This window comes from Bufo gargarizans, chromosome 1 (assembly GCF_014858855.1).
Source record: "Bufo gargarizans isolate SCDJY-AF-19 chromosome 1, ASM1485885v1, whole genome shotgun sequence".
Taxonomy (NCBI): Eukaryota; Metazoa; Chordata; class Amphibia; order Anura; family Bufonidae; genus Bufo; species Bufo gargarizans.
In genome coordinates this window covers 502,983,985-502,998,296 of record NC_058080.1, presented here as the reverse complement: position 1 = coordinate 502,998,296, position 14,312 = coordinate 502,983,985, and the positions used below count along the sequence as shown (strand labels likewise).

Below are 14,312 nucleotides of genomic sequence, written 5' to 3'. Positions count from 1 at the left end.
TTCATTGGCTCTCTAGCCGGCATTTGCACCTATAGCAAAAGAACATCATTAACTGGGCCGAACTAATTACTGGACTGGCAAACAGTACCACCAACATAGTCATCATGCACAATATACATGGTGTATATGGGAAATCCCCTTCTCAACATGGTCATTACAGTATGTCAAGCATCATTTTGACCCCTTTTCACTTCACCCTTTACAGGACTGACCTTAACGCCTTTTATCATAGCTTTCAGCAATACAATAATATTTTACAGATACAGATCTTCAGCATGATCAGCAAAAATGAGCAGCATCATAGATGAACCTTAGAAGCTTAGGTATAGTCATACAATATATAATCACATATTCATACAAATGCAGTTCTGGCCCATAAATCACATAACAGAAATGTGGATGGAACATTTAATCTAGATCTCCTGCGCTGTGTGTCGATCACAGTATCAGAAAGAGCATTATTAATGACCTCGTCACTGGAACCACAAAGTTCAGGAATACTAGACACAGGTAATTACAGTTTTGGTACCATCCACCATTCTAGAATTGAAAACCAGTTAAAGGGGGTCTCACTGACTGTAGCTGCTTTAATTTAATTTCCAGTAATACATTTTCAGTTGGTATATTTTCTTGAGACTTAGGACTTTCTTCCCTAAGTTCCTTCGATAAACACAGCTTCAATTGATTAAGGTGAACAATTTTTATGTTCTCATCACCCTGTTTATTTATCTGATAGGTTTCAGCAGTTGGTATGGCTTTGATCTCGTAGGGCATAGATTCTCATTTATTTTTCAGTTTGACCTGTGTTGTTTTTGTAACCATACTTGATCTCTTACACATAGTGGTTTAGCCTTGGCTTTGGTATTATAGTCATCCATTTGTTTTTGTTGAGCTTCCTGGGTTGTTTCATTAGTTATTTGTTGGATTAGTTTGAGGTGCCTCAGTTGCTCTTTTGCCCAGTCAGTTTGTAGTAACGGGTTGTTATCATGGTCAGTTTTTCACACTTAGCAATATGTCGGCCGACAACCAACTTTTGTGTCCAGACATTAATGTATAGGGTTCTTGTTTAGTTGAACAGTGCGGTGTATGGGTATATAGCAAAGTCAGTTCAGATACCCATGTCGGCCATTTTGCTTTCTCACACTCTGGCCCAGGAGCCTAAGGGGGCCCAAAGACCCTTGTGCCACATAAGAAGACACCGATCTTATGAAAAGTGCGTGCTGGTCAAGTTACACCTCTCGCTAGAGGGTAGGGGTTAGGTCAAGAATTTGGCATGGAGGGGGTTGGGGGGTGCCATTTCAATTTTTGCCTTCCTGGCCACATAGCACTGAGGGAAGGGGGGCCCAAGCTGAAATCTTGCACCAGGGCTCATGAGCCTTTAGCTGATAGTATCCTGCTTGAGCCCCAAAGGCTGGCATTTCAATGTCTTCCTAGTATTCATCAGGCAGGTTGGCTGGTGCACCTATAGGAAAGCTCGACATTGTATCAGCATTAATATTACATTTTCCAGAACGGTATTTAATGGTAAATTTGTAATTAGCTAATCTAGAGACCCAGTGCTGTTCTATGGCACCTATATGTGCAGTGGAAAGATGAACCATCGGGTTGTTGTCTGTATAGGCCACAAATTCAGTAGCGGTCAAATATTCCCTAAATTTCTGTAACCGCCTAGACCAAGGCGAGCAATTCTAGTTTAAAAGAGCTGTAATTACAGTCATTCCTCTCAGTAGGCCTAAGTGATCGACTGGTGTATGCAATGACTCGTTCATGTTGGTCTTGCACTTGAGCCAACACTGCTCCCAAGCCCTTTTTACATGCATCGGTATACAGTCTGAAGGGTTTAGTATAGTCTGGGTAAGCAAGAATAGGGGCTTTGGTAAGTTTCCATTTTAGATCAATAAAAACTTTTTCCCGAGCATCAGTCCATACAATAGTCGTCTTATTTGAACCTTTTTCTATTAGGCTGGCCTTTTAACAAGTCCTGCAAAGAGGCTGCATTCTTAGTAAAATCTTGAATAAATCGCCTATAATATTCAGCAAAGCCTAGAAATTTCTTCACCTCATAGATATTGGTAGGTGCGGACCAATTTTTAACTGCAGTAAATGTATTGAGGTAAGGGAGGACTCCTTGGGCACTGACCACATGCCCTAGATAGGGCACCTCAGACTGCAATAAGTGGTACTTGGATGGTTTTACTTTGAGTCCATGTTTTACGAGTATAGCAAATACTTCAGACAGGTGTTATAAATAGTCTTTATAGGATTTAGAGTGTATAATATCATCCAGATACAATAGCACAGTCTCAAAGTTTTTGTGACCTAAGCAATACTCCATGAGACGCTGGAAAGTGGCTGGTGCATTACACAGGCCGAATGGCATATAATTGAACTCATAAAGTCCCATAGGTGTGGTAAAAGCTATCTTTTCCTGGTCTTTGGGTGCCAAGGGGACCTGCCAGTACCCACTAGTTAAATCTAAAGTAGAAAAGAATGCTGCAGAGCCTAGGGCTGATAGGGACTCTTCTATTCTAGTCAAAGGGTATGTGTCGTTATGGGTGATGTTATTTAATTTGCGGTAGTCTACACAGAATCATATTGTACCATCCTTTTTACGCAAAAGCACTAAGGGTGCCTGTCCTGAATTACATTAGAGACTTTCATGTTGTTCGCTAGCTGTTTCAGTTGTTGTTACATGGCTGGTGCTATGGGCCTGTATCTTTCTTTAATGGGTGGGTGGGACCCAGTAGGGATGGTGTGTTGGATCATCCCAAAATCTGTGGGGTGTCTACTAAAATCAGCCTTATGCTCCTTAACAACCTTCAGGACACCCTCCTTCCACTCAGCAGGGGTGTTCTGATTCACAATGTGCAGTTGCTCCCACCAGAGATGCCAATATATGCAGAAAAGTTTGGACCCAAGCAGTCTCCCCCTAAAGGTTAGTCCATTGCCCCAGGAGACACTAGCTTAACTTCTTGCATTCCCGCTCCACATGACCAAGTTTTGACATTTAAGACATATGGCCACTGGCCTCACACTGGTCAGTGGGTAATCAACCATAATTCCTAGGATTACCATTAGAACCATATCTCGGTCTACCTCTAGGATACCAAGTACCTCTATCAGGCTGGTGGCTTTGTTTCATGCCCTGTACCTCTTTTTGTAACACCTCAACATTTTTGCAAGCTGCAACACCAGCTCCTTCAAGTTAACGTCGGTATTTTCATCACATTTCTTAACATTAGACTCTACTGGTGTACTCCTTTGTTCAGACATAATGGCACAATTATAACCTGGGTCTGAATAAGAACCCAGTACCTTTACTGCAAGCTCCCTAAAGTCAAGGAATGGCATATCAGGGTGTTGCAATGCAAGAACTCTCAGCTGGGTTTTTATACCTCATGTGGACCCATGTGCTGGATGGTACACAGAGCTTCTTGAAGAATTAGAGCAAATTCTTTCAGGTTTTCCTGAAATCCTTTGTCTGCGGCTAAAGAAATCTATTTTTAACTCTGATAATGTGCGCCTGTCAAACATGCTGGCAAGTCTGTCTAAAATTTTCAGTACTAGGTCCTGACTTAACCTCACTTAGGGCTGCTCCCTCCAATTGACAAATCAACATAGCAACTTTATGGTCATCATTAAGGGAAATCATCTTGTAAATGGCATTTATCTGATCCCTAAAATCATGGTGCACCAAAAAAATATGGTACTGACAAGGGTATTGTTGGAGAAGGGCTAGAAACTCCAGAACTGGCAGGCATATCACGGACCCCATCTACTGACATGGCAGCAAAGTATAGTAGCACTATGAGGCAGTAACCCAGTCCCTCACTAGCAAATCTCTAGCTAATAATTCAGGACACAGTCTCACTAGCACAGTCATGTGCTTGTGGCAGACCACACAAGGGAAACACTTACAGTACAGATGCTTAAATGTTGCTGGTTCACCTCAGATACGGGCTGGGGCATTCCTGTAGTTGCCACTGGCTGTCTTGATCCACTGGGGCGGGATCCACAATAACTGCTGGTGCTGGACCGGGTACTGTTCGTGATGTCAAATTGTAGTGGCCGGGTTTGGGGTGGCCCCAACGCTAAGCTGGGTCCCCCGGACACCGTTGAGGTGTCACCACGTGTTGCTGCTCTGCGGAAGGGATGGTAAGGCTTGGTGCCCCCCAATGGGAAATAAGTCCAGAGAGTCAGGGTCTGCAGTAAACCAGGGTGCTTCTTTGTTGGAGGAATTCAGGTACAAAACAATACAGACAAGGGATTGGCCTGGCTTCTCCAGTCTCCTCCCTGGCAGAAGAAGGATTTGATGCTGAGGAAAGGCCTGAGCTAGCTGTCCCTCTTTCTCTTCAGAAGGCTGGTACCCTGGTACCCTGGTCCAAGGCTGGAGATACAGGGTCTGTGGCAGAGTATCCCCTTCTCAGCATCTTCTTCTGGTGATTCAGTAGTCTGGCAGAGTCTCCTCCATGGCAGAAGAAGGGTTTGATGCTGAGTAAAGGCCTTAGCTAGCTGTCCCTTAGCTAGCTGCAGAACAGATGCATAAACATTCTACGGACGTGTGAATGGACCCTTTAAAGGTCAGGCTGTCTGTTTTTTTGTGGTAAATGTAAAATGCAGTAACACAGTATTGGACAGTGAAAGTTAACCCTTTTAGGTGAAAAAAAAGTAAGAAGTTTTAAACTTTGCATAGGGGAAATAGGCAAATGTCCTAATGTCAAAGTACTCCCTGCTCCAGGGCAATACACTGGCATTCTGCTTGGCATAATTATTTTTAGGGGTAGAGTTTTAGTGCTATTACTATTGGGGACTTCTGGTTTTCAAATATTTTTGGGGAAAGTTCTGCTTGGGCACCATCACTCTCAGGAGCACAGTAATCTACTTGCCAAATTTTATTTTTATTTTTGTTCACATAGTGAGCATTACAAAATACAGTATATGTTGAATCTGGAAATCTGCTAATTTATATGAAATAAGCATAGCTAAATGTCCCTTTCACCACTAAAGAATGCAGCTCTTTTGGACCTTAAATCTTGCATTGCGAGATTACGGCGATCTGACTTTCTGAGCAAGGAGGAGAGTCCTGAATACAGGCGGTGCTGGGCTCCTTCACAGGGGGACGTGGCTGGGCACCAGGAAGGTTCATACAGCCCCTTGGGCTCCTTACCAGGCTGATTTACATATATATATCAAATCATTTTTTACACTCAATAAAACCACTCAGAGATATGGGACATGTATATTGCGGGCATGCTAGTGGCGATCTAGCCGTGCATGTCCGTATCTCTAGAGGGTAAAAAGAGGTGACAGAATCCCTTTAATTAGTGCAAATCTCACGGACAGAAGAAGACTTGTCCAACAAAGTGACTTATGAAATATAGCAAATGGCACAGAATATCAACACAGACTATATTAGTGAGTGCCATATAATTATCTTATATACACATTGGTCAACAGTAGACAGAAAGTGATCAACCTCTTCAAGGTCCAAAAGAGCTGCATTCTTTAGTGGTCAAAGGGACATTTAGCTATGCTTATTTCATATAAATTAGCAGATTTCCAGCTTCAACATATACTGTATTTTGTGTTCCATCTCCCAAGAGTAGGTCATGATGACCATGGATGCAGACTTGTGATAACTCATTTACTTATGCTGCACCCATACAGATGCTCTGGGAAAGAGTCTGGTTGTCCAGTCCACTAATCAGCTGGAGATCAAATCTGGAAAAGATATGAAATGATTCCCTAAATTTTCACAACCTCTCTAAGACCTTTACTTGAAGACAAATAATATCTCTAAAACAGTAATATCCCATCTATAGCTCTCCAGCTGTTGTAAAAGTACAACTCTCCACATGTCCTGACAGCCTGTAGCTGTCAGCATATTCAGGAAGCTGTAGTGTTAAAAATTCATTAGGTGCCATATTTACTGTATGAAGCCACTGCACCACTTTCCTGAAATGTGCATCATCGAAATAGATATTCTCCTTAGACATTCATGGCATATCCACGGCCTGAGAGAAGCTGATCCAACCTCTGGGACATCTCAAGAACAGGCGTTTCCTGTGTTCAGAAACATGTAAAACATTCCCAGTCCGACATCTGCCACGTTGAGCAATATAGAGAACGTTGCCCTACTTTCACAAACTGGAGCATTGGATAGTTGGCGAATATTAGTAAATGTCTTGGTAAATGCTTTCTAATATTGGTTACTTAAAAAGGTTGTCCGGGTTCAGAGCTGAACCTGGACACATCCCCATCTTCACGCCTCTGGCCACCCTGATATGAGCATTGGGGCATTTCATGCTCTGATGCTCTCCTGTGGCATTTTTTAGAGATCCAGTGATGTACAGGGCTCTCCATGGGGACTGATAGGTGGAGGCTGCCGCATAGCAGTGAGCCCGGTGATGTCACCGTCACTAATTGGTGGGCTTTAGTGCTGCCCTAGCCTGTAAAACAGCTAGGGCAGTGCTAAAGCACGCCCATCAGAGCCGGTGATGTCACCGGGACCACTGCTGGGTAGAAGCTTCCACCTAACAATGCGCCAATGTAAACAAAAGAGCCCTTGCCCTATGCCCCGATGCTCTGATGCTCATATCAGGGGGGCCAAGCGGTGAAGATGGGGATATGTCTGGGTTCAGCTCTAAACCCGGGAAACCCCTTTAAGAATATTTTCCATAATTGCTATACAACAGAATTTTTTTTTTCATTAATCTTTCATCTATTTTACTTCTAGCAACTACTCAATGAAATGGGAGGAGGAATAAATCAAACATTTGTGACAGAATTTATTATCTTGGGATTCCCCAGCCTGAAGAAGCTGTACCTGTTTCTGTTTCTGCTTTTCCTACTTATCTACTCATTTACTGTAACGGGCAATATAATAATTTTTATCACTGTGCTAACAAACTACAAACTGCAGATCCCTATGTTTTATTTCCTTAACCATCTGTCTGCTATGGAAATATGGTACACGTCAGTCATTGTACCCAAGATGTTGTCCACGTTTGTGACAAACAATAGGGCCATATCTTTCAAAAACTGTATGATTCAGTTGTATCTATTTAGCTCCCTTGGAGCTTCTGAGTGTTATCTACTAACTGCAATGGCCTATGATCGCTATCTGGCTATTTGTAATCCTCTGCATTATTCTTCCAAAATGACCAACACAACCTCACACCATTTGGCCTCTGGGGCTTGGGTTGGTGGCTTCCTGTCTCCAATCCTCCCAGTTGTATTAATATCAAAGCTTGTTTTCTGTGGTCCTAATCAAATTAACTACTTCTACTGTGATGCTCAACCTCTTCTCAAACTTTCTTGCAGCAGCACTCAGTTTACAGAGACAGCCATCTCTGTATTGGCTACTGGCCTTATATTTAGCTCCTTTGTCCTAACTGTACTCTCCTACATGTTCATTATTTCCACCATTTTACGGATCCCTTCAGCCATTGGAAGGAAAAAGGCCTTTTCTACATGTGCTTCCCACCTGACTGTTGTTATGATATATTATGGCACAATAACAGCCATGTACATGCAACCCATGTCTAGATTCTCACTAGATATCAACAAAGTGTTATCTTTGCTGTATACAGTGGTGACTCCTATGTTGAATCCCATTATCTACAGCTTGAGGAATAAAGAGATGAAGGACTCTGTGACAAAGTTTTTCAAAAGAATAAATAAAGGGAAGGACTTTGAATAAAACATAAGACTTTATTTGATTTTGTGCTCTTATTTAAATAGGTTTCAATGTATTTTGCTTGTTGAAACGAAATACAAATGTGCCATGGCCATTATCAGGCAAAAAGCACACATACTGTTTATGTACTTACATATCTAATGTACCTACATACAGTAAAAGCCATCAGTTGCATATGGGCATGTGTTAGTGTTTCTGCTATATCTGTACATTAATGTCGAAGTTTGAAGTTGCTAAGAAATGCTAGAAATTTAAATTTAAGAAATGAAATTACTAAGAAAAAAACTGAATAATATGAATAGCTTAATTTATCATTCTTAAGAGGTTATCCCATGAAACGTAGGTATTATCTATCCACAGGATAGGTGATAAATTGGGATCAAGGGAGGAACCCAGTAATCCCAAAGATGAGGGTTCCCTGAGCCCCCACTCTGAATGGAGATGCAGAGTGCATGTCGGTTCACTCTATTAATTTCTGACAGAGTGCTGTCTACATCAGCTCCAAACAAGTGAAATTGAACAGTAGACTGGCATGTGCACTACCACTCCATTCAACAAGTGGACTCAGGAGCCTCTAGTTTCTGGGATAGCTGAAGGTCCCAGTGGTTGGATGCCACTTGATCGGGTATTTATCGTCTACTCTGTGGATAGGAGATACTGTAAATAAATTTTTCTATAAATCAAAACATGCATTTTCAAATAGCTACGTTAATAATACAGACAGCTACCTATAAATATAGGTGCAATACAGGTGTCTGTATTATGTATTATATGCTACAAACGATTATCGCCCGTATGGGTGATATGAGATACCGGCGCTGGGTGACGGACTTAATAGCGCTCCCAATATAGAGCTTTAAGGTTCTTTACTTGTTCTCCCTTTTCGTTGTAGGGCCTGTAGTCTGAAGGATATACTAAAATTGCCCTGTCAGTGTCCTAATATAAAAAATAAGAGTATTCTCAGATACTTGTAGGAGTACTGCTATAAACTTAAAAGTAAAAGTATACACTGATGTTGCTCTGTGCGGTCAATTACCTGCTTGAGGTCTTGTGTGTAAATATCTCCTGCTACTTGATATTCCTCTCTGTTGGGATGCTTCAGAGAGCGTCCTCTTCAGTTCACCTCCTGACACCAGCGCTGCTCCGGCCGGCAGCACGCACCGTGCGGGGGAACCTGTGAGAAAGTTGCCCGGGAAACCACCATTGGTGACGTCACCGTGGAAGATACCGAATCCTCCGTAGGTCAAAAAGCATCCGACACATTTCAGAGCCTGCCGGGCTCCTTCGTCATAGACTTATACAGTACATGCCTAATACTCTTTTCCACTCCTCAGATGTCCAATGTCTGAGTTCTCCTGTCCATTTGAACCAGTTCTACTCCTATTAGGAATTTCAGGTGTATTCAACATGGCTGCTCACTCACCCCAGCCCTCGCTATAAGACTTATGACTATTCCCCTTAGAATTGCAACCTCAGTGGAGTCACTAAAGACCAGTGCCATCTGCCACTGCTCTGTCTTTCTGCCAACATGTTATATACCATATGTCTGCTGCCACGACCACCGCACTGCTACTCCTCACTGCGAATCCCCTACTGCCACCAATATTAATGCTACACAGCCACCACTACTACTACTACCCCTAAACAGCTGATCTACTGCTTTTTCTGTTCCATGCTTTGCTGCTACTGCTGCCACTACTGTTGTGGCCACAAGCAATGATTCTCCTGTTGCAGTGTTTGCAGCTTTTATGAACAGCTCTCAGACATTCTGGAGGAACAAAGAACTGGTTTACTTTACTTGGGCAAAATAGCAACCATTAACTGTAACATCATCAAGATTAAGACTATCAGAGATAATATCTACATCATCCCCAGACAGTATATACCCTGGAATAACTGCACTTGAATAAATAAGTGATGTTTATTACAGCGCTATCTACTGTTATTAACTTCAGCTATTTGCTTAATATACTCACAGGTCTGCTTGATGCCATTTTCAGCATTTTTTTCTTCTCTTGATCCTATTAATGTCACCACACCATCTTTCAGATCCTCAGTGAAAATCACACTGTTGCTAACAATAATAATTAGAGATGAGCAAATTTTTCAAAAATTCGATGACTTATTAGGATGTAAGATTCTCCCGGCTACCAATGACCCCTTTATCACCCAACCCAATAATACACAGAGACTTACTACTTGGTGTAAGGCCGTGGCAGACGATTTATTAATAAAAATAAATTACAGCAGTATAAAAACTCTTTAATGATAAGGCTTTAACCTCTTGGGGACACATGACGTACCGGTACGTCATGTGTAGTTCCGATCAGGCACCCTGGGACAATGCGTGGGGGGGTCCTGCGGTTTTCTGCGTTTCCGGGTTATTTGGGTCTCTGGGGACCCGATAACCCGGAACAGGATGATGATCGGTGGTGTGATAATACACCACCAATCACCATCCTGCGTTCCTGAGAGGTGATGGTGACATCAGCTCTCAGGATTGACTCTGATTGGCTGATTGGCTGATTTTGCAAAGATATAAAATACAACAATCCCAGAGGGGAAACAATTACATGGACGGCACACAAGCCGATCACCTAGAAGTCTATCAGATACAAACTTCATATGAATAGTATTCCTACAGGTAAGACCCATTAATACAGTCGTATACATATACAAGTGAGGTCCATAAATATTGGGACATCGACACAATTCTAACATTTTTGGCTCTATACACCACCACAATGGATTTGAAATGAAACAAGCAAGATGTGCTTTAACTGCAGACTGTCAGCTTTAATTTAAGGGTATTTACATCCAAATCAGGTGAACGGTGTAGGAATTACTGTCAACATCTTTTTCCTCAGTTAGAATAGGCATTTTTGTAGAATGACATTTACAGAAGATCTTGAAAAGACTTTTCTTCAGTTTTCTTTGTTTAGTCGGATTACTTTAATCTCTCTGTATTGTTGAAACGGAGATGAAATAACCTTTTATTAAAAATGTTACAAAAAACCACATGCTTTCAAAGGGTGTCCTAATTTTTTCACATGACTGTAGGTGTGTGTGTGTCAAAGTCAAAAATCAAGAGAAGACTTCACCAGAGTGAATACAGAGGGTTCACCACAATATGTAAACCATTGGTGAGCCTCAAAAACAGGAAGGCCAGATTAGAGTTTGCCAAACGACATCTAAAAAAGCCTTCACGGTTCTGGAACAACATCCTATGAACAGATGAGACCAAGATCAACTTGTACCAGAGTGATGGGAAGAGAAGAATATGGAGAAGGAAAGGAACTGCTCATGATCCTAAGCATACCACCTCATCGGTGAAGCTTGGTGGTGGTAGTGTCATGGCGTGAGCATATATGGCTGCCCATGGAACTGGTTCTCTTGTATTTATTGATGATGTGACTGCTAACAAAAGCAGCAGGATGAATTCTGAAGTGTTTCGGGCAATATTATCTGCTCATATTCAGCCAAATGCATCAGAACTCATTGGACGGCTCTTCACAGTGCAGATGGACAATGACCCAAAGCATACTGCAAAAGCAACCAAAGAGTTTTTAAGGGAAAGAAGTGGAATGTTGACAATGGCCAAGTCAATCACCTGGCCTGAATCCGATTGAGCATGCATTTCACTTGCTGAAGACATAACTGAAGGGAGAATGTTTCAAGAACAAGCAGGAACTGAAGACAGTTGCAGTAGAGGCCTGGCAGAGCATCACCAGGGATGAAACCCAGCGTCTTGTGATGTCTATGCGTTCCAGACTTCAGGCTGTAATTGACTGCAAAGGATTTGCAACCAAGTATTAAAAAGTGAGAGTTTGATTTATAATTATTATTCTGTCCCATAACTTTTGGTCCCTTAACAAGTGGGAGGCACATATGCAAACTGTTGTAATTCCCTCACCTGATTTGGATGTAAATACCCTCAAATTAAAGCTGACAGTCTGCAGTTAAAGCACATCTTGTTTGTTTCATTTCAAATCCATTGTGGTGGTGTATATAGCCCAAAAATTTTGAATTGTGTCGATGTACCAATATTTATGGACCTGACTGTATGATTTAATTTGCAATCTCCCCTGGTCATATAATTGGTATTGACATCTAGGTACGACACCCACTCACTCACTCATTTATACGTCTGAGCAATCCGTTATTCCACCCGGATTCATCCTCAAGACCAGGGGAAACCTGGGGAAATGCAGGCATTTTAGCGTCTCCCAAATAAAATGCCACTCCACGGAATCAAAGGCTTTCTCATTATCAAGAGAAGCCAACGCTCGTGATCCTGCATTATCGTGTCTGACCTGTAAATTAGTAAACAACCTCCTAAGGTTGATATCCGTAGTCTTGCCCGGCATGAAGCCAGATTGGTCTGGGTCTATAATCGATAAGATAACTTCCCCGAGGCGCCTGGCTAAAATTTTTGCTAAGATTTCGGTATCCGTATTTAAAGGGGAAATCGGTCTATAGGAACTGTACTGGTCTGGGGGCTTCCCTGTTTTGTGAATTACCACGATAGTCGCCTCCATAATAGATGGGGGCAACCTATCTGCCTTAAAAGCATATTCAAAGAGCTTGATTAGTTGTGCACAGTGCAGATCTATGTCTAGCTTGTACCACTCCTACGGAAAGCCGTCCAGGCCAGGCGATTTCCCAACCGACATGCTCTCAATTGCCGCCTTAACCTCCCCCACATCCACAGGACCATCCAGATAATTCCCATCTACATGAGATAGAGGAGCAAGCGGAATGCTCTGTAATAAACCTTGCATATCTACAGGTGAAGAGAGTGTTTTAGAGCTATAAAGGTCAAAGTAATACTTTGAAAATTGTTCACAAAACTCCCCATTTAGGGAAAGGTTAGGGAAAGGTTAGGTTAGGCAGGGATATTCAGGGAAAGGGGGTCTGGGGTCCACCCTAATTGGGTGTCGGGTGTGACCCTAGACCCCCCAGGGGTGCTGCAGATTGCCCCCTGCTTAGCGTCCGGCTACTGTTAGAGCATCGCACACCCCACCGCTGATCAGCTCACACATTTTTTGGTCTTTTTTTTTTTTTCAGTTTTAGGGCAAAGTACGGGAACACCTGTGCCCCCACACACACGCACACTAAATAAAGATTTCTAGGAACCCTGTGGCCCACACTAGTACGAGAAGCTCTGGGGCTCGTACTAGTTTTCCGGCCCATCAGTTAAGTCCACCAGAGCCCCCTACCGGTGAACTTGCATGGTGTACCGCAGAGCATTTTGAGCTTGCGATTCCCGATTTTGTTGGCCAACCAGGAATCCAGATTCCCACAGTGGGTTTCACTGAATATTTTAGTATTTTTTCAGTGACCACTTTGTGAAACTGAAGGTGGAGCAAACAAACTTGTTCGCCCAACAGTTCATTGCTCAACACCCGGGCTCCTGTTTGGCGAGGGCCGGTGGCTGGACTCCTGTCAGTGTAGCCGAGATGAGGACGTTTTGGGGCCTCGTGCTCTACCAGACCCCACTTTACAGTACGGCCATGACACGTACCCGGTTTGAGGCCATCTGGAAATTCCTGCATTATGCAGCATGTCCCCCCAAAGTGATCCTGCCTATGACCGCCTGTACAAAATCAGGCCGGTCATTGATCACTTTGGAGCCCAATTTTTGGAAGCCTATGTACCTGGAAGGGAGGTTGCGGTTGATGAGTCTCTCATTGCTTTCAAGGGGAGACTCATTTTCCACCCCTTTTCCCTCTAAGCGGGCGAGGTATAGCGTGAAGCTGCACAAACTTTGTGAGAGTACCTCAGGGTAAACTTACAAGTTTCATGTGTACGAGGGGCGAGATTCCTGTATTGAACCCCCAGAATGTCCCCCCACTCTGGGTGTTAGCAGGAAACTTGTGTGAGACCTTATGCACCCACTGCTAGATAAGGGTTACCACCTGTACGTGGATAACTTTTATACTAGTATCCCCTTGTTCCAGTCCCTCGCCGCCAGATCCACGTCCACTTGTGGGACCGTGCGGAAAAATCAACGCAGCCTCCTTACCCACCCCCTCCAGGTACCTATCCCCAGGGGTGAGACCTGTGCTCCTACCAGTGGAAATCTGTTGCTGGTCAGATATAAGGACAAGGAGGGATGTCCTTGTACTGTCCACAATTCACGGTAACGGCATCACCCCTGTCCCTGTGCGAGGTACAGTGGCAACGGTCGTCAAGCCCAATTGTATCATCGACTACAATCGGTATATGGGAGGAGTTGATCTCTCTGATCAAGTCCTCAAGCCATATAATGCCATGCGCAAAACCCGGGCATGGTACAAAAAAGTTGCAGTCTACTTGGTACAGGTTGCCTTGTACAACTCTTTTGTGCTGTCCTTAAGTGCTGGCAACACAGGGAAATTCCTTCAGTTCTATGAGGCAGTCCTCAAGACCCTGATCTTTTCTGAACGGGAAAGAGCAAGCCGGAGTACCTCGGGAACTGGAGGCGCCCGGATTGTCCCTGGCCAACACTTTCCAGGTGTGGTTCCCCCATACTGGAAAGAAGGGACGGACCCAAAAAAGGTGCAGAGTGTGTCACAGGAGGGGGATACGGAAGGACACCACCACTCAGTGTGACACGTGCCCCCAGATGGGC

The 14,312-nt window shown here is 43.3% G+C and overlaps 1 protein-coding gene across 1 annotated transcript; it reads left to right on the top strand.

Annotated features, from left to right (window-relative positions):
* Positions 1 to 6,751: 6,751 nt before the first annotated feature.
* On the top strand, positions 6,752 to 7,702 carry LOC122928343 (olfactory receptor 6N1-like). Its single transcript, XM_044281102.1, has one exon. The coding sequence runs from the start codon at positions 6,752 to 6,754 to the stop codon at positions 7,700 to 7,702; it is 951 nt and encodes a 316-aa protein (XP_044137037.1).
* The last annotated feature ends 6,610 nt before the right edge of the window (positions 7,703 to 14,312 follow it).

What these genes read in the sequence shown, in the direction of transcription:
- LOC122928343 (XM_044281102.1), top strand. Translation starts at nt 6,752, where the DNA reads ATGGGAGGAGGAATAAATCAAACATTTGTGACAGAATTTATTATCTTG.